This window comes from Lipophrys pholis, assembly GCF_963383615.2.
Source record: "Lipophrys pholis genome assembly, chromosome: 11".
NCBI classification, from domain to species: Eukaryota; Metazoa; Chordata; class Actinopteri; order Blenniiformes; family Blenniidae; genus Lipophrys; species Lipophrys pholis.
The window spans coordinates 10828439-10849445 of NC_137631.1; the positions used below are offsets into that span (position 1 = coordinate 10828439).

The 21007-nt window shown below is 42.6% G+C and overlaps 1 protein-coding gene across 3 annotated transcripts; it reads left to right on the forward strand.

Annotated features, from left to right (window-relative positions):
- Positions 1-5695: 5695 nt before the first annotated feature.
- appl2 (adaptor protein, phosphotyrosine interaction, PH domain and leucine zipper containing 2) lies at positions 5696-20294 on the forward strand. 3 transcript variants are annotated; one of them, XM_080475110.1, is made up of 21 exons: positions 5696-5834; positions 7817-7915; positions 8935-8994; positions 9597-9668; positions 10547-10634; positions 10721-10762; positions 10849-10907; positions 11508-11654; positions 12121-12203; positions 12310-12462; positions 13557-13745; positions 13824-13866; positions 14130-14186; positions 15170-15273; positions 16092-16244; positions 16448-16500; positions 16691-16865; positions 17867-17903; positions 18019-18174; positions 18259-18306; positions 18814-20294. In XM_080475110.1, exons 1-21 carry the CDS (start codon positions 5778-5780, stop codon positions 18943-18945), a joined length of 2007 nt encoding a protein of 668 aa, XP_080331236.1. In that variant the 5' UTR covers positions 5696-5777; the 3' UTR covers positions 18946-20294. The 3 variants fall into 3 exon arrangements, with proteins under 3 accessions (XP_080331236.1, XP_080331238.1, XP_080331237.1); XM_080475112.1 differs by having other exon boundaries at positions 5716-5834; positions 15170-15264; XM_080475111.1 differs by having other exon boundaries at positions 5721-5834; positions 18025-18174; positions 18814-20293.
- The last annotated feature ends 713 nt before the right edge of the window (positions 20295-21007 follow it).

Below are 21007 nucleotides of genomic sequence, written 5' to 3' on the forward strand. Positions count from 1 at the left end.
ACTGAGGGAGTTACTTGAGGACACAGAAGTCACACGGATAAGCAGAAAATCTTGATTAACGCTAGTTTAACCGCAAAGTACTGACTTTTCTGGTCAAAAATGTCCATGACGTGCTTTTTGAATGAAACCAGGCTATTGATGTGGTACGTGCTGCAACAAGCATCAGTCAAGTGGAGGAAAGATGACTCTGTCTTTTATCCTTGGACACCCTCACGGAGAAGACAAGAGAAGACAATTACAACTGAAAGAACAAGAGTGGCTCTATCAGTGTGGCTGTTATGATGTTAGTGTCTTCAAGCAAATGCGTCTACTCAGGAACATGAATATGGGAGCCTCTTCAGGATTCTTTGGAGAGCACACACACAAGTTGCACGCCAGAATGCCGCAAGTTACATAGCAGAGAGGACAGAAAAATGAGTTCCGCTGATTTCAAGACACACAGATTAAGATACACTGATGCCGATTTATTTATGAATGAAATCAAGCAACAGCCTCTACACACATGCGCTCACATAGACATGCACTCAAACGCAGGGGTAACCCCAACACACTTCATTTACATTCAAAACACCGTCTCCCCCTTGATGCAGATACAGTGACAACTCTCTCTCTCTCTCTCTCTCTCTCTCTCTCTCACACACACACACACACACACACACACACACACACACACACACACACACACACACACACACACACACACACACACACACACACACACACACACACACACACACACACACACACACACACACACACACACACACACACACACACACACAGATCCCTGAAACACTCACCCCCTCCTGAGGTGCTGGTGGCTGAGGAATTGCCACAACCCATTTTGCATCAATGAAGCCACCGTCCAAGCAGAGCGGAGACTCTCAGTGAGTACAGGGATGTGGGGGAAAGGAGGGAGACCCCCAGTATATTGGGGAAAGTGAGAGAGAGAGGGAGATAGAGAGAGACAGAGGGAGACTGAGACCGAGACAGAAAAAAGGGGAAAAAGAGAGGCAAGGTCAAAGAAATGTCTCACAGGGATCTCTTCTGGTTGTATCCCCCCCTCCTGTGTCTTTAGTCGTGTGTCTATCCTCTCTGCAACACAAAGGAGATCTCAGAGTGGAGTGAAAGCATGGAGAGAGAGGCTTTTATACGCACACACTTGGACACACACACAACACACACACAGTGAGATAGAGAGAGCGAGAGAGAGAGAGCGAGAGAGAGAGAGAGAGAGAGAGAGAGAGAGAGAGAGAGAGAGAGAGAGAGAGGGAGGGAGGGAGGGAAGGGAGAAAGGGGAGAGTGAAAGATGCTTTGCCCTCATATGATTTGCTCTTTTCTTCCACCCTGACATGGTTGCCTGGGAAACCAGGGTAAAAGAGGCGGAGGGTGGAGTGTGACTCAGCCAATGGGGAGCTTCAGTTTTCTATAAAGGTGTAAAAAAAATCGCAACGCATTTTAAAGACATCAATATATCAGACCGTGCATGCCCACCTGTGTGCGGTAAGATTGTGTAAAACATCTGAATTGTCACCGTGTGCTAAATGACAAGGGGCGTTTACTTTTGCTTCTACCGTGAGAGGGATACACACACACACACACACACACACACACACACACACACACACACACACACACACACACACACACACACACACACACACACACACACACACACATATACTGTCGTAACTAATGCTCGGGGCTCATACCTCTGTGACTTCAACCATTGGAAAAGAGCAGCTGAAAAAGCGCCAGAGCAAACTACATGAAGGGCCATGCTTCGGTTGAGGGGGGGTCCTCAGTGATGCTCAAGGCCCCAAACTGTTGGATTTTCTTATAGTCCAATCAGAAAAGTCAAATTAGGTTTGCAAGATGCATTGCATTAGCACTCTCCACCAGCGAAACTAAATCACACATCCAGAGAGAGAGAATGAGAGAGAGAGAGAGAGAGAGAGAGAGAGAGAGAGAGAGAGAGTGAGAGAGAGACACAGAGAGAGACAGAGAGAGAGAGAGAGAGAGAGAGAGAGAGAGAGAGAGAGAGAGAGTTGTCACATTTTTTTAAATTCTAATAAGATGTTTTCAGTGTGAAAGGTTCTGCATTTGACAACGCCTCAAAACTAACCATTTGCGCTGGAGAGGGTAATCATGGCTTCTGCAGGTGCCTGCACAACCTTTCATCATGACAAGACGGATGATGTGAATGAAGCCCGACAAAGTCCAAAAAGGCAGACGTGTGTTCATCCCTCCATTTACTAAACTTACTCAGGGTAACAGATGGTTGGGAGTGAGATGTGATGGGGCTTTGGGGGGTTGAAATTGCGTGATGGCAGGGTACACCCTGACACAAACAGAAAGACAGACAACTGTACACACTCATATTCATGACAAACCGGAGTGCATACAGGGGTGAACAACCCGACTGGATCCTCTCACTTTCAAGCAATTGTGTGAACCAACAACTTACGTTGTGTTATTAGGCGATATCTGACAGAACAAAAAGCTTAGGATTGTCTAAATCAATAGAAAAGCATACATTTCGGACGTTGAGCTTCAAGTTTTTCACATGCTTGGTTGTCAGTGTCTTTTAATAAATTGAATTTATTGATGAAGTTCTGAAAGTTGCTCAACCAAAGGTATTTTTAGACTAGTTCTTGTTGGTAATTGTCATCCAAATGACAGATTTCTCCAGTCAACAGATTTCTCCGCCATACGGCATGATAACCAATGAAACTAAGTCAATTGTTGCCATTTTAGAATAAACTGTTATTCTATACAAAGTAGCTGTTTTGTGATCTTTAAGATGGACTCTTGGTAGGCTTTATTAATTGGATGTTGCTTTATGAAATCTTGCCAAATTACTTCTCAAAACCTGTAAAAGGGTTAAATGTGTGGTTATTTCAATGAATAATGTCATACATCACACCTGTATGCCCGTTTCTTCACAGTTACGAGAACAATCAAAGGAACCATCTTTGAAGGACACGTCCCCCCCAAAATATCTCACACACACACGCACGCACGCACGCACACACACACACACACACACACACACACACACACACACACACACACACACACACACACACATACACACGCACACTCCCACGGCTCTATTTACACACACCAATTAAACCAAACAGAAATTATGTTTGAATTGTTGGCGAAACAGTCAAAAACAGTCTCCTACGATGCGACACTGTGTGCGTCTTTGTCTCTTTCACCGGTGAAATGTTACGACCCACAGCGATTAGAAATAACAAATGTTCTTCTGCAGACGTGATTTCCCCACCCCAACAAGTAGGATTGTACGGGACTCCTGATTTGAGGAAAAGCTTTCCATTTGCTGTTTCCTTTCAGTGTGTCCTTTAGTCAGCTGATTCAATCCAGATTAGTTAAACTGAAACAAACATTTCTTTTTTTAGACCAGACCTAACAAGCAAGCCATGCTGTGTTTGAACTGAAATGCCTTCTCTGGTTGAGACCCACAACTTAACCAATTAACCAACACAAATCATCTGGGGAGGGGAGGCTGGGATCCTGTTCAGCCTGATGAAGGCACATCGCTTGTCACGGCATGCCTACATTATCATGACACAGCAAAACACGGCATGACCACCTGATCACGTCTTTGACATTGTTATTCACACTTTTCTTTGAGATTTTGAGAAAATCTCCAGCAAAACATCAACATGGTTTGTATTTTTCATAATTAAACTATTGAATTCTACATCTAGTTTCAGTTAGTTTCTGTAAACTGATCAAATATTGCACACTTTTATTGAGTAGAATTTAGTCTGTGGTTGTTAATGGAGATATTAACTTTTACCCTGAAAACAGATAGTTGAACACATTTAAATTCATCAAATATCACACAGAAACACAATTTCTTTAAGACACTTATAGACTGCATTCATAATATTATTTTTGCACCTGCTTGATTTGATTTGATTTGATTTGATTTGATTTGATTTGATTTGATTTGATTTGATTTGATTTGATTTGATTTGATTTGATTTGATTGTATCTGGTCAATGACAATACATTTGTGAACTGTAAGCACATTTCATTCCACTCTGAGAATAGATGCTTATTAGTATGCGCACTCCTTCATATAAATACACTCCTGACCGTATATTTGCTATTTATGTTGTTTTAGTTTTGTTCTTCTTGTAACTCACTTTTCTTTCACAGCTGACCACATGTAGGAGCATTGATGTTCTACCTGTATAATCACTGGCTTTTACAAAACACGCATGCATTATTGAACAGATTAAATTACTAATTTAAGATTCAATAAACATGAAAAGGAAAGCATATTTGGTTAGTGTGGCTTGAACGTTATCATCTGAGACACAACCAGTCACAGACAGCTTCGTTCTCCCTATCTTGACTGTGTGCAGCCTCAGCAGGACGTGTGGCTTAATTAAGTTACAGAGGCAGCGTCCACAACACATCTTATTGCTCTACTGATGACAAAGCAGGAGCTGTTTACTTCCTGAACCCTTTTACCTGGAAAATGTCATTTTAGACAGCACGTTGTACTTCTCAACAGTGATTTCATGTGCATCCTGTACAGGACCACAGCCTAAAACATTGGCTGTTGGCAAGCAAACAAACAAACCCTGATCATAATGAGTTAAACTTTGGTACACATCACATGAGCAGGGAGATTCATAAGAAAAAACAATTGATGTATAGTCATCAAATTACCAAATGTATATTTTTGGGATGACTGACATGGATTTGTTTTGCATGACAAGGTATTAAAACATGACCAGCAGTGTTGTAATGGTTGTGACTCTTGCTTGTCAGTCAGAATAAACCTATGAATATTACATTTTCCGATTTGTCTATAACATAGATAGATAGATAGATAGATGGATAGATAGATAGATAGATAGATAGATAGATAGATAGATAGATAGATAGATAGATAGAATACATTATAATATAGTGGAATAACATTATAAATATCTATTCATATACAAATATTTATAATGGAATAACATTATAAATATCAATTCATATATAAAATCTTAATATTATATGATGTCGTATCTTAATGTTATTGTGTATATAATGGTATATAAAAAGCAGCTATATGACGAGAGAAGAGACTTGGATGAATTCAACATTTTGCTTTATTTTATCACCTCCACTACTGAGTGAATGGAAAGGTCCAAATACAAATTTCTGGATTCTGAAATCATAGTTTAATATTCAATTCTAAGAGTATTTTTGTTGCTTGTAGAAAACAATTTGTGTTTGGAGTCCTGTAGAGGTCTGTCATATTTGGAATGCAATGTTTTTGTATTTAATACCTTTTTTTCCCATCATATTTTCAGACGGTCGAAACAAATTCCTTGTTTGTGTTACAAACCTGGTCAATAAAACTTGAAGAATTTCCTTCTAGGATTAATAAACGATTCCCTATATTCTGTTCTGATTTTGAAACTGAACTCTGAAGTTCCTAGTATGACCACGCGGGGTCACTGTTTACACTGAAATGAAAGGTTAGAACGACACTTTACTCTAATTTATTGTCATTCATTAGCATGGCAGCTTTCGAGCAAACAAATCAAAAATGTTAATTAAAAAAAAAAGTTATATAAAATAATTTAAATATGTCTTTTGGAGACTGTCCTTCGCTTCGGGCGGAGTGATTGCAGACGTGGGCCTACGTGTTTCCCTCATCCGCGCAAAGGCTTCTGGGAAACGGAGTCCTATCTGAATAATTCAAGCTGCCAGTCTTTTCTCCTGCACTGCTAAACAAGATGCCGGCCGTACATCACAAACTGCTCCTGGAGGACGCTTTACAGGACAGTCCTCAGGTAGGCCTGCCCGTGTTTACACATGCTTCGAGACATTTCTTTGGTAATTGAGGCGTTACCAGCGCAGCAGTTAGCTTCCAGACAGTACCCTGTGGCCGATGGTGGGCTGTTTCCACTGCCCGATGACAGCTTTCACTTGGCACATTATTATGGGAATGTGATCCTCCTGACAGCAGTGGCCTCAGTAAACACTGTTAAACTTCGGGCAACCTGTAATAATTCCCTGTGCTTCTGTTTGAATTCTGTGTTGTATGTTCTACCTCCCGCCACAGGGCTTTACTGCCCCACGTCAGGGGCAATATTGGGATGTGCATCCAGACTGGTGTCAGTCACAACCACCTAGCTCACCTAGCATCGTTTCCCTGGCAGCATTTTATTCTACATTGTTGGATTAAGTTAGATTATGGACTAAAATCCTCTTCTGAAGCACATCTGGGCCCGACTCCCAGGATGTGGGAGGGGTTTCCATTATCGGACGCCCCTAGAATTACTCAATAGCCTGCAACAGGGCTGTGTCATCATTGTATCTATGTGTCATGTGATCAGTGTTTACAGCTTTTAAATGTGGTTGTTCAACCAATCCAACTCATAATGCACAAGAATGTAAGTGATGTTGCTGCTAATGCATCCGCACACTGGAAGCTGTTGCATCACTCATCCTCCAAACAGGGCAGACCCCCTTTTTTGATGCAAAAAGCAAAGACAACAGGCTGGAGGCTCGTGGCTCCTTTTCAAGTGTTATGTCCTTTAAAATGCACTTCTCTAAATACGAAAGAAGCCACGTGTATTTCTCTGAAATGCAAGCATAGCCAGTACTGACTTGGGGATTTCTTTGAAGTTGCTCTGGCCTTTACTTTTTCTAAAAGTCTGCTGGAGTGAAAATCAAACAGACTTTACCCACTGGGTGTGTTTCGCTCTACCATATCTGCCCTGCCTTGCTGCACCTGTTCATGGAAAAAGAAAAAAGAAAAAAAACTCAGACAGGATTTTCCTCGTTTGCATAGCCAGCCTGCAGTAAAATCATTATGTATTTGGTTTCACTTCAAAGCTGCACTTGAACGCACCTCTGCACACTTGCTCATTCTGTGTGCTTTTCTAACTTTCCACAGTGTGCTTTCTAATCTCCTTCTGAGTTGCAGGTCCCTTCCCAAGCTTATATTTGCATCCGTGTGACATACCCAAATCAATTTATTTCAGGGGCCACATAATGTCCATTGAGCTGGACCAGAAAAGAGAGAGAGTGTAATACCCATTAAATAACAACAGTTCTTGGGTTTTGTACAAACAAACGCTAATACACTGTAACACCACATTTCTTAAGTCTGAAATCCTCTCACAGTGTTTCTTTTCACATCAATGATTTCTGCAGCCATCATTGTGCAACATTGCAATAATTCCCACTCATACTAGAGCGCCCATGGTGATTTTATAAAAACACTGCGACCCTTGGAAAGAAATTAAGACTAGTAGAAGACTCTTATAATAGAAAATAATGTGGTTAATGTCACGTCCATCTCTCTAGTGCTTCATCCAGTCACAGCTGACTATGGCTGAAGGCAGAGTACAACCACACACACACACATCCACACCAACAGACAATTTAAGAGCCACCAGTTCATGTCGAATCCATTGTTTTGGACTGTTGGAAGAAACTGGAGACCCAGACAAAACACGGGTACACATGCAGAAAATGTAAAGTCTCAAACAGGTGTTCTTCTAGCTGTGAACCGAGCTTGCGAACTGGTACACTATCCTTTGGGACATGCAGTTCATATATTCTTTGTCATTTTTATACAGAAATATGTGGACAGAGAATGTCAACGCAACAATTTGTATTGTAGTTTAAAGAGTGAAAACCATCTAACTGCCACCTCTGACAACTGGAGATCGTATGGCATTTTTGCTTGACACATTATCTAAATATTGCTTTTTGTTCTAGTTTTAAAGCTGTTGTCTTCTGTGTGTGTGTGTGTGTCCTACAGACTCGCTCTTTGCTCAGCGTGTTTGAAGAAGATGCGGGGAATCTCACAGACTACACCAACAAGCTGCTGCAATCGATGCAGCGCGTGTTTGGAGCTCAGGTACTCAACACAACACAAACACTTCGCCACTTGAGTTTTCTCGCACACTCCATCTGAAGCCTGATTTGTTTGAATAAAGTATACACCATAATATTAACATGACTTTCAACAGCAGGTGAGTGAAAAAAACAACAACAATTTTTAACTCACTGATACTGACCACCTAAAATCACCAAACAGCTGCCATTTTCTATGATGGCTGTCTTTTTACAATTAAGCGGCATAGCTTACTTTCTCATTCGCAGGACAAACAATAAATAGGTTTAAAAGAAATTTGAAACTTTTAATAAAATATAAAATTCATGAATTGGCAACATGATTTCACTTTTTTGGGTTGATTTGAACTATATTTCATCATGATTGATTGACAATAGCTAAAAATATCCTCATTTATTGTCAAAACACAGATTTTCACGATAACAGTATACATCAGTCTGTGCAGCTTGTTGCACCTTTCTCTTGCATGATTTGTGTAATTATTTATCTCCTTTTCAGAACTTCAATAACACACACATTTCCTCAAACAGCCTTACTGGCTGTAGGTAATAATTATTCTGTTCAACCTCGGACAAAGGCCTCTCTATATCAGGGTGGCTTCTGTTTTCTTTTTTTTTTAAATGGAAACTCTGTGTGTGTGAGATTGTGCATCTTTTTGTGTTTGTCCTTTGATGAACTGGCAACTGGTCCACTCTATGTATTTATAGGGTCTTTATCCAGACTAAAGAGAGAATACAACTGATATCTTGACCTCTTAAGTAGCAAACAGGACAACCAGATGAATATGTGTGCCTGTGGTGATGCTATTCGTTGCCTGCTGCACAGTTTGCATGCATTTGAATACTTAACTTATGTACTTTATATAAATTATATCCATGATAACCATCATTGGCTTATGTATATAGCATTCCTTTTATTCCATCACGTTATGGAAGTCAACAGACGTGACTGACAGAGGTGGAAGTGGGGAACAAACTCCAGTGTAATCCATGTATTGATCCATGTGTCCTTTAACCACACAGAGTGAGATGGGACTGGCCACAGAGCAGCTCTCAAAGCAACTTCTGGATTACGAGAAGAAAGTAAGTACAGATAACTGGACATAAACCCAAATTTGTTTCAATGGCTAGTTAAATAATATGTTATGTGAAAGAAGATGCAGATATTGATCTTTTTAACTCCAAGCCTCTGTCAGGAAGAGCTGTGGAGACACACTGTGTATCATTAACATCTGGACTTGTGTCTACATGTCATTTTGCACGTGTCAGCTGCATGTTTCTCTTTTTGTTTAAATATTTCTAGTCTCATTTTACGCTGTAAACTACAGCTAAAAAACCCCAGAAAAAAACAGAATTGTTGTTTAAGTGCAGAAAATGAAAGCGATATGGATCAGCTCACTTTGTAATTCCACTTTGGGTTGCCGAGTGGATGCTGGATGGAAAAAAATCTCTGAACTGAGCTGCCACTGATCCACTTGAATTGCCTCCATTAGTACGAGGGCTAAAACTCAGCAGCTTCACTCCGGCTTCATCAGCATGTTTGGCCTTGTCCCATGGATGTGATGTGCCAGGAACCCCGGCATAATGGGCGATTTCTTACCTTTGTGGCCTTTCTTATAGGCGAGCTTCACATTATGCAGTTTCACAGCCTAAACTTGTCTCCGCTCTAAATTTTCCCCGTCTAGAATTTTGCCCTTGGAAAAGGAGACGAGGAAGTAATCGCCATGCTGCAGAGCTTCGCCAAAAGTGTAGGAGAGGTAAGGCCTGTGCTGTGTTTTGCTCAACGCGAGTGTCAGTGACTGCACCTTGAGCACCTGGAGAGGGATGATAAACTGCTTCTGAGCCTGGAGCTGGTTCTTCATCACGTTACAAAGAATATATTCACCTGCAGGAAATGACCTCGATGAAAAGGCCCGAGGACAGTCGTCCGTGTAAGAGCAGATCTGATTGTCTGAGAGGGGAATGGTGGGGTTGTTATAATGTGTGTCATACTAGATAGATGAATAGAGGGACGCAGCAGCGGCAGCAGCAGCAGCAGCAGCAGGTGGATGGATGGTTTGACGAAGGAGCAGTGTGCACGCCCGAGTATACAGACAAAACAGATGGGCCTGTCACTGGCGGCACTGGGGGTCCGCCGGGCTGCACAGTCAGCACTCTGGACACACGCATATGCTCAGAGGACACAGGCTGATCGTTTTGACTGACCTTTTACCTCCACGTGTGGGGCGGGGAACTCGTTCCACAATGAGAGTTGGATCCACTACAGCACCTAATCTTGTGAACTTTAGCACCCAGTAAATTGTTCCGATTAATCTCAGCATCAGCTGGTTTGATGTTGCACTTGTTGAGAAGCTGAGGGGATAATTGCGGGATTTGCCGGTTTATTGCGATACGCACTCCTGTCACCAATATCCAGAGTAAACAAGTTTGTTATTCTCCTCATGAAATGCACTCTTCCACAGTACGGCTTCATTATGGAGTCGGGAGGCACTGTTTTCTTGTTGTTTCACCGAAAATGTTATTTTCCAGCTTGCTGGCTGGGGATGTTACTGTAAATATTAAAATGGCTCGGTGTCCCTCAAGATGTCTGGCGAGGACTCATCCTGACGTGTGTGGTCTGTTTTGTGCTGTCCAGCTGAACTCGCTTCACTCTGAGCTCGCCAACCAGATGGCTGACGGCATGGTCTTCCCCTTGATCCAGTTCAGAGAGAAAGACCTCACAGGTAGAGCTGTCCATTGGCTCAAAGACAAAGGACTAAATGACCCACTACTTTCTACGTTTTAATGACATTGGTGTCGTACGTTGCAGAGATTAGCACACTGAAGGAAATTCATGGCATCGCCACTGATGGTAAGTCGGGCTTTTCCTTTCTTTTGAGAAAGAATCACAGACGTGTTTTACTCTCTCGCACTCATGTTGCTGCTCTCGTTTCACAGAGCACGAGGCAGCGATGGTCAAGTACAGCCGGCTGCCCAAGAAGAGGGAGAACGAGAAGGTGGTGTAAATATAAAGTGCTTTCCCAGCCTCACTAATGGAGCTGGTTTTATCTCGTCACGGGCTGTGAGAAGCTTCACAGGGCCGTTACGCCCTCGTTTGATGCAGTGGAAGTGTTTCATAAGCGTTATAAATACAATGAATTGTAATTAAATAATCCTGTGCTGATGTAAAACTATACCAGGTGTCTTCAGTCACATGCAGCTCTTTAGCTTATCTGTAGCGGCTCGCTGTCGCTTCAACAAAAACACGTCTTTCTGGGCGACTTGCATCTTTCAGCAGTTTATCATGAGTGCATCATGAACCACAGTTTCTGTTATATTCAGTTTGACGATTGCCAATGTCTGGTAGCTTGAGAAGATACAACGACAATGCTGCAGACATGTGAAGTATACCAACTGTGTAATGTCTGCAAGGATTAGTCATTTTTCTTTGTGTCTCTCCAACGCGTCAGCCTGTCGTCTTGCTCGTGAAAGATATGCGAGCTCCTTTTTCATTTGTATGTGTGTGCAAGCGAGACGAGTGTTTGCGTATGTATAAGTGTGTGTGCAAACCTTGACATTTGCATGTTTCACCCTCTCCTCTGTTCTGTTCTGGACAGCTGAAGGCAGACTTGGTGAAGGAGGTGGCCTACACCCGAAGGAAGCAGCACTCGGCCTCACTGCAGTATTACTGCGCCCTGAACGCCCTGCAGTATCGCAAGAGAGTTGCTATGTTGGAACCAATGCTGGGCTACACTCAGGCACAGGTACTGCGGCCAAACCTCATCGCCATCATCCATCTTCTGCACGGGTTCACCTCACTGGGTGTGCTGGAGCCAATCCCAGCTGGCCATGAGCAAACGCTCACATGTGCAGACAATTCCGAGTCACAAAATAACCACAAAAGGCGTAAAATATGAACCGTGTTAATCAGAAACAGCCAATATTATCTAACTTCAATTTTGTTATTCTGAAGATTTGGATTTTTTTTATTTTTTTTATTTTTATTCCAAATATTGCAATTAACTAAACCTATTTGGGATTTGTTCTTTTACCGCCATAGGTTTTTGAATCCTCATCCTTTGTTAGACTTAAGCCTGTTTCCTTCACAGACACAATTCCAGATTGAGAAAATGATCAAAATTGAAGAAAAATCTTGAACTCTTGCATCATACTTAGGACTGTGACCATAAAACCAGATATAAATGTCTCCCTGTTGTTTTCATCTTGCAGATCAGCTTTTTCAAGAAGGGAATCGAGTTGGTGTCAAAAAAGATGGACAGTTTTCTCTCCTCTGTGTCCAAAATGACACAAAGGTAAAAAAAAACAACAACCCAAAAACAACTTGATAATGAACTGTGATGAGTGTTTAGACATGTCATCTGATGGATTCTGTTTGTATTAAAACTTGTGTCTGTGAAGTATTCAGTCCCAGCTGGACTCGGAGGCGGAGGGCATGCGTGTGTCCCAGAGGGAGTTTCTGTCGGTGGAAGACACCGTTTATATGCCAGATACGGACTCGGAGTCTGTCAACCGCACGCTCATCCAGAAGGCGGGCTACCTCAACATTAGGAAGTAAGATTAATTACGCTCATTACTGCCCTGTTTGAAATCCAAGGACACTTCTGCTTTGTGCAGAGCCTGTCCTCGCACGTGGAAGCATCTGTTTGAAGAATGAAGTGAAAAATCCCTCCTCGTTTCACTTATGTTGCATTTTGCCAGGAAGTTCAAGAATACATGCAGATTTTTAATATCCAAGAAAAGACTGAAGCTTTATGGTTTTTGCTTTTCTTGCTGAAGTGGCCCAAAACGCGCGCGCACACACACACAGTCACACACAGTCACACACACACACACACACACACACACACACACACACACACACACACACACACACACACACACAGTCACAGTAAACAATGGGTTTGTGACAGCAGACAAGGTGGGTCAAGTAACATGTTGACAGTGTGCGCTGTCAGCTTATTGTAGGGTAGATGTATGAGGAGGCAAACTTCCTTAATGGCTTCAGGGGAGAAAACTGCAGCGTAGCTCGCATTGTGATTTAGTGAAATGTCAGAGCTGTCAAATTCTGTCTCTCCCTCATATACATCCAAAGTCTTTGACAAATGTCTGTGACACCGGAGGAAAAGGTTTCCATTCTGTTTAATGACAGCGGCTGCCAGCAGCCTCCGACGCTCGTCAGGTGGAGCCGAGGCCACAGAACATTTGCTTTTTCTTTTTAAACGGTTTGGGGTTTGAGTTACCCAGGGCGTCGTGGGTAAAGGAAATCTATCAGGGAACACTTCTGTGTGCAAACATATGAGAAGGCAGCTTCCAGAGGATTAATGCAAAGTGAGTTACCTCACTTTGTTTTGGAATGAAATGACTCATGGGCATCGTATCACAGTTCGTCACGAAACATCGATGGATTAAACTAATGTATGTCGTGGATAAGAATTTGTCTTTAACTATTACAGAAAAGCAATATGCTGAGGGATTCATTGAGGACTTTGGTCAGGGTGGTAGAGCACATTTTATATAGACTGCACTGCAATACTCGATCAGCTGTGTTAGAAAGGAAACGTCACCTCTGGAAAGAGATACAGACTTTTAAACATCAACAGACTCAATAAAAGAAGATGAATTCTTACTCCTGCTTCTTTCTCCAGTAAAACAGGCCTGGTGACGACAGCCTGGGACCGACTGTACTTCTTCACCCAAGGAGGGAACCTCATGTGCCAGCCGCGGGGGGCCGTGGCAGGCGGCATGGTGCTGGACCTGGACAACAGCTCCGTCATGGCCGTGGACTGCGAGGACAGACGCTACTGTTTTCAGATAACGTCCCCTTCAGGAAAGACGTGCGTGCTCTTTGCCTCTCGCGTGCATCAACGGGAGTAACGAACAAACATGACACATTTTGGTTTAATCTCCTCCAGGTCGATGATTCTGCAAGCTGAGAGCAAACGGGAGTACGAAGAAGTAAGTGTGAGAGCGGCAGCAGAAAGCAGCTGTGTCTGATCTCTGCTGGTTTGCGTCTCCATCGCGGACATATTCGCCGCCACAAGTGTCTGCCGCTGAACAATGGAGGAGCTGTCGAGACTCGTTTGCGTGCTGCTCATGCTGGGTTTTGTGCTTGAACACATCTGACTGGCTTGTCACAGCCGGTATCAGTCAAGTGATTTCAGGCTCCCCCAGTCAGGGCTGGAAGAAAGTCCTGATGTCCATATCTGCTTGTGTTTCAGTGGATTTGCACCGTGAACAACATCTCCAGGCAGATCTACCTGACAGACAACCCAGAGGTAAAGATTTCACACACTCGTGCACACAGAGGCAAGTTGGAAAAAGACAGAATAAAACACGAGTTCTGTCTTCACTCATGTTGACAATGTTGATTTGGACGGCAAATATTTGCCGTGTCGCCACGTAATAAACCACAAACACTCACGCGATATGAAGTAGTTCTTCTCTGCTGTGGTTCTGTCATGTTGATCGTCCTTCCATCCCAAACTAAAAGATTGTGTTTTCCAGACTCCAGGACTCGAGTATAAATACACCTCTTGCCTTTCACATATTATTTATTCGTCACATGGTAATCACTCGGTATTTTAACACCTTTAGCTGTCACAGATTTCAGGGACAAATCATTGGCTTGTCTCACTGTGGGTACACATGCAAAGTGGCAGCTCTGTCAGGACTAATGGCAAATGGCTGCATGAATGTACATAATGTTGGGAAAATGGTGAGGGAGGGAAAAAAAACTAAACTGGGAATATAGATGCAGTTTACCTACTTTATCATTCATCCACTTACTGAGTTGCCTCGTTTGCCGTTGTTTGTTCACAGAGTGAAAACAAATGTCATTAACAAGTGTCATCCTTCCGTCTCTTCATGTGTTAAATTCTTTACCCTAGAATCCATCTTGTTTCTGCTGCTTAGACTTTAACAACCCAGAGCAGAGGCCAGGAGAATAATGTCTTAAAATGCGATGAAATAAAAAGAATTTTTACAGATATCAGATTGAGTTATAGCTGTTACAGTATTTTATTTTATTTTTTAAAAGTCAACTTAAGAAAAGTCTTTGAAAACTTTCACCAGTTATTCATAAACTCATTCAAACTAAATTAGTTTAAGCATTTGTTAAGGTTTTAATTGTCATCATAGTGTATAAAAAATAATCCCGATAGACATTGAGACCTGGTGAAAACATTTAATATTTTAGAAGTAGTTCCACTAGTTCCACTGTTCTCAGGGACTCGCCCACTAAACCACTTCTTGATTCCAGGCTGTGGCCATCCGACTGAACCAGACCGCCATCCAGGCCGTGACGCCCATCACCAGCTTCGAGAAGAGACAAGAGGGTTCCCCCAACCCCGACAGGTCAGCCATGTGGGTCACGTTTCACTTCATGGACACTGTGTGCGTCTGTTTGAATGTGTCACTGTCTGCCTCTTTGTTCGGTTAAAAACTAAACAGATTTATTGTGAGTGTGTGTGTAACATACGGAGAAGAAGACAGACGTTCACATATTTCGCACAATAAATGTGAAGTCGGCGTTTCGCTGCAACACTTCCAACTTGAAAACAAGACGCCTCCTTGTGTTTGTCCTCGGTCTGTGAAGGTTGACACGTGGAACGTGTCAGGAAAACAACTCTTCATCAAATCACATGGAAGATGTTTTACCATTCAAAGCTCATTATCTCAGGATCTGCTCGTCGCTCTGTTTCGTATTTAACCTGAGGCTGCACGCGGGGAAACCTTTGTTTTGATGGAGACAAGTCAAATATCACTAATGTCACCTGTAGAGCCAAACAGAGAAGGGACATTATCGTTCCCTTTGGCGAAATGATTTCTCTCCATTTAACCCATCGATAACCTGAACTACACATTAGGAGTGGTGGGCTTTGAACCTGTGAACTTCTGCTCAAAAGAACTACTTCTACTATATTCATATATGCACATGTTATTCACCTGTTGACTCACATCTTTAGCTTTCCTTTTCAGTGGAATTAACATACAGTCAGGATAATAAATAATTGTGCATATGATGTAAAATGTCAAATAATCAAGCACACGGACACTCCAAATTCTGCTTCTCCTCTTGACAAAAGTAGATTGTTTTAAATTATTTGTTTCTGAAGCCGTGGATCTTTTGGGTGTTGTCTTTGGTTTCCTCTTCATCTTCACTCCGTGTCTGGTCCCTGCAGAGCGAAGCCGGGGGGCGTTCATTCCACGGGCGGTTCCCAGAAATCAGAGACTGCTCCGGAACCAGAAGACCTGATCGCCCCCGGGACGCCCATCCAGTTTGACATCATGCTGCCAGCCTCCGAGTTTCAGGACCAGAACAGGGCCGGAGGGAGGTGAGGGAACAGCTGAGGCAGGAAGTGTGTGTGAGAGAGGGAGAGCCAGGGACGAGGTACTGGTTGCTGCTGACTAATTTCCTAAACAGCGACCTCATCGTGGTTATTACACCATTTCCAGGAAGCTGAATGAGTCTTAATGGCACAGCGCGAGGGGTTTAATTGTTTCTTTTTTGCTGCTCTGTGTGCTCCCATCCTGACAGACGCACAAATCCGTTTGGAGAAACAGATGATGACTGTTCAGCGGAGAGTGACGGTAACCATTTCCCTGTTCCACACGCACCTTAATGGTGCTCTCTGTCTCCAGCTCTTATCACGCGCAGCTTAATGTCTTCGCTGCGTTTGTGAGCGTGTGTGTGTGTGTGTGTGTGTGTGTGTGTGTGTGTGTGTGTGTGTGTGTGTGTGTGTGTGTGTGTGTATTCATTCCCTGGCTGCGTTTTGTGCAGACTCCCTCCTGCAGCAGGTGTTCGCCGTGCGCTTCCTGGGCTCCATGGCGGTTCGCTGTGGCGACAATCAGGAGGTCATCTATGAGGCCATGAGGCAGGTGCTGGCGGCGCGGGCCATCCACAACATCTTCAGGACCACAGAGTCCCACCTCATGGTCACCAGCAGCAGCTTCAGGTATCACACCACCTTCACACCTTGAGTTCAGTATTTCAGTCAGATTTGTATTAGAAAATCTCCAAACCAATGCGTCAGTGAGTTTATTCTTATGGTAGTGCAGGACTGAAATATAGTGGGATAAACCATCTTGCAAAGAAAACATTTAGGAAATGCAACATCGTAGAGGTATTTGAGGTTATATTCTCGAGCATAAACTGTCTTTATGATACGTTTGTCAATTCACATTAGAAAAGAGAACCCTGCTCAGCTGTGCTCGGCTCCTGCGCCCTAAAGCCCTCGGTTAATTAAAGCGTTGTCGAGGATGACTCCAGTGCTATTCTGGATCATTTCACTGTCTACATTCAATTTTCAAAGGTCAAACATGAGATTTTCGAATTTATTCCTAAAATCCCAAATTTTTTTCTGCCCTTAATTTCTTCCCCCACAAAAAAAGACTTTCTTAAACTTTCATCACAGAAACTCTTAAGTCTTCACATCAAACACACGTAGAGATGTTGGGGGAAGTAAGTGAATCGTTTGTAGCTCAGCCTTTTTCCTCGCCGGGTCTCCTGCGATCGAGTCGCTGAGCGGATTCTTTCGACTCTTTCTGAGATTCATGTCTGATCTCTGACCGAGCCGCTCAGGCCCAGTCTCTGGGCAGACATATCAAAGCCGCCTTGTACTTTGTACTTTGTGACCATCTGTGCGTACATTTGCATGATTGGTGTCTCTTGGTGAAGAAGAACCATTGGAACAAAAAAGAAAGAGAGACGGTCACTACGAGTGGGCAACCAGCTGAAAAGTCGGCGGCTGAAGTGATTAAAGGGAGAAAGGAACGTTTGAAGTGTCTGCGGTTTAATCAAAGCCGAATCTCCAGGTCCTGTGAGAAGCTGTACAGCCTGTGATTAGTTTACATTCATTCAGCCACAAAGTCCTTTTGTTTCCTATTGTGAGTGAAGGTATTCAAGAGAAACGACGCAGTGATTTAACATTTCTCCTCTTTTATTTGCTCTTTTCAGGCTGATTGACCCTCAGACTCAGGTGACAAGAATCAGCGTGAGTACCCAAAAGACTCAAATCAGTTGTTTTTGGTAATATCGTCTTTCGTTTGACCATCGGTAAAATTAAGAAGGAAAAAAAAGAAAGAAAAAACACCTTCCCGACTCCTCAGTTCCAGCTTGAAGAGGTGTGTCAGTTCGCCGCCCACCAGGAGAACGGGAGGCTGATTGGATTCGTGGTGGAGGGCCGAGACTGGAGCGAGGGCGACGAGGAGGGGGAGCCCTCGTTCAGCGCATTCGTCTTCGAGAGCAACACCGAGGGCGAGAAGGTGGATTCAACGGCGGCCGATTATTGACAGAGCTGAAACATGTGGGCTCAGGCTAAATTCACCGGTGTCTTTCTGTCTTTACAGATATGCTACACCATGAATTTGGCAAAAGAAATCACAGAAGCAAAGAAGGTAATTAAAAATTAAAATTCAATTCTGAACATTTCGATTTTTGTTTTTTCCAGGTTCCAGCAGATAAATTAACATATTGATCCTTCTAAGAAGAAAAGCTTCTAAACTGTAGATTATCTCGTAGAATCTTTAGGAACTTCGGACATTTTGTTGCTGTTTAATAGTTAAATTCAAAACCGAAGCGTCGTCGCTGCTCCAGACAACTTTTGATTTGCTTGAAAATCAACTTGTGACATTATTTTTCAGGAAAACTACAGGCGATGCCACTTTTTTACAAACTTACAGAGTATTGTTTTTTTTAGGTTTTAGTGCATTAGTATTTTTATGGAGACAAGAAAAAAAAACTGTGACTTGGAGATATTAGATATTTATCCACTAGAGGGAACACTTTACATTCATAAAGCAGTAATACAGCAAGATGAAAAAGGTCAGTTCAGAATTTCTAGAGCAAATATGAGGAATTAAAATGACTTTTTTTTTTTTTCATAATTCTTTTATTCAAACAAGGACCCCGAAGCGCTGGCTCAGCTGATGAAGAACATGCCTCTAACCAATGATGGAAAGTTCCTCCTCCTGGATCCAGAACCGGGCGAAACAAGCGATGGTGCGGGACAAGAGGATCTGGAATCTGAAGCCTAGTTTACACTCAGGACCCCCCCCCCCCCCAACCCCCCAAAAATATATAATTAATACAAACCCCAGGGCCACCATCCGACCCCCGCCCAGGATGGTGGGTGTTCCCTGGACCACAGTTACCGCCCCCTAGTGCTAACTCTGGTACTGTAACCGCCATACTAGAGAGTGTAGTTCACCTCCACTGATCCTGTGTTACTAGATCTCCTGAGGAGGGGTTGACTGGACCACATTAACCAGAGAAACAAAGAGAAGATAATAGCACGTCCTCCGAGCGCCGTATAGCTTTCTGTGGTCAGTCTGGATGTTTGAGGTTTGAGCTTTGGGTTTTTTTTTGTTTTTAATGGCATGTACATGAGAAGGGACCCTACGCCGGTACTGATTGTGCCCAGTTGTCTTCTAATATTCCCACATATGTCAGGGAGGGAGGTGATGATTTGTTTAGTTTTACTTTTTTTTTAGGTTTACAATGTTTGAAGTGTTCTTGTTTGAGGAGTTTAATCCTGTTTCGTTAACTTGTTCTTCCCTTATCATTTCTTGATTTCTCCTGCACAGAGAAGTTATTGCACTTCCGAGGCTTTTATCTGTTAAATAAGAAACAGTACGTGGTGGCTCCACGATGCACTAATACGAAGAAATGTCGAAGCTTTGAAGACAATGAAGGGCCGATGTATTCTTTTCTGATATGACTATGCGCTTCTTAAACGAGTGGCTGCGTCTGTCCTCTTCTGCACTGTTGCCCCTTCTTTTCCAGGGGAGCAACCTGAAGCATTCCCACTAAAAGGGGTTTACGCTACCTGTACAAAATACGTCTTAACACGAAGCCGTCCGGAAACCTCCTCCTTTGTGCTCTTTCATTGAAAGCCAGTGTAAATATGATCCATCTGAGCGTCTACACCATGTTTAAGCTGAGTCAATATGCTGCCGTGCATGATTAAATAATGACATTTTCGCTCTCGTTTCCTCTGAAGAAGATTAAAGCCTGTTCTCTGAGTGCTAACACAAAAAAAAAAATAATAATTCAAATCTTCAGAAATGTCACAGCAATGCATGAAGGCAGAACAGGGTTCGGTACCATGCGCTCTTGGAAAAGCAATTTTGCTCTTTGCTTCAACATATGAATGCTAATCAAAGCAGAACTAATAAGAAACTGATCTGTGAGTTTCTGGTTTAGATTTTATTTTCTCTCTGTTCTTCAGGTTGGGGTTTTTTTTTCCAACTTGTTTTTTCGCTCGGGCAGTAATTTGGATGCACAGTGGGAAACCGAGCAATGCATCCATGTGACTTTTTTTTTTTTTTTACAGACAGGGTCAATGAAGCTGACATTAAACGTTACCTTGTGTTGACCAACGCCTTTTCTTGTTGCACCGCTCGTCTTTCTTCATATCTTATGAGTCAGAAAATCTGTTTTCATGTTCACTACACTGCCCTCGAGTTCCATGTCTGTGACACTGTAGTGAAAAGGTGAAGGACGCTCCTCTTTGGTTTTGCTGAACATATGTTACGCCAAACATAAAAAAGCAGGGTCACATTTGCACCGAAGTGAGGGATAAAATAAATCTCTCCTTTAACATTTAAAATACTTCACCAGCAACTTAAAAAAAAGAAAAGCACAATTCCAGTTAGTAAACTGGACTTTAACTCGATTAATTCACAGTGTGCACATACTTTTCCTGATGTTACGTCATCATTCACGTCTCGGTAGAGGATAAATTACTAGAATACCTGCTTCTGTGGACAGTCACATATTTCTTCACATGAAGCACTCGAACCGTTGGACCTGCTGCTCAAGTCTGTCAAGAACTTAAAAATCAGTTGTTGGCACTATTGTTCACTGTAACCGTCAAAATGTGTGTTGGGATTTCTTCTTTGAGGGTTTTAATGCCACAATGAATCACAGGATTCTTTTATTAGAGGAAAGATTCATCCACTAGAGGGAGCACTTCACCTTCGGAATGTGGCTCCTTTAGAGGCGAAACAGTCAGATCAGAATCACTTCCAAGTAAAATTTAACTTCTTTTTTTTTTCCGGGATCTTTTTCCACCTTTGATGTGTGAATATTTACATT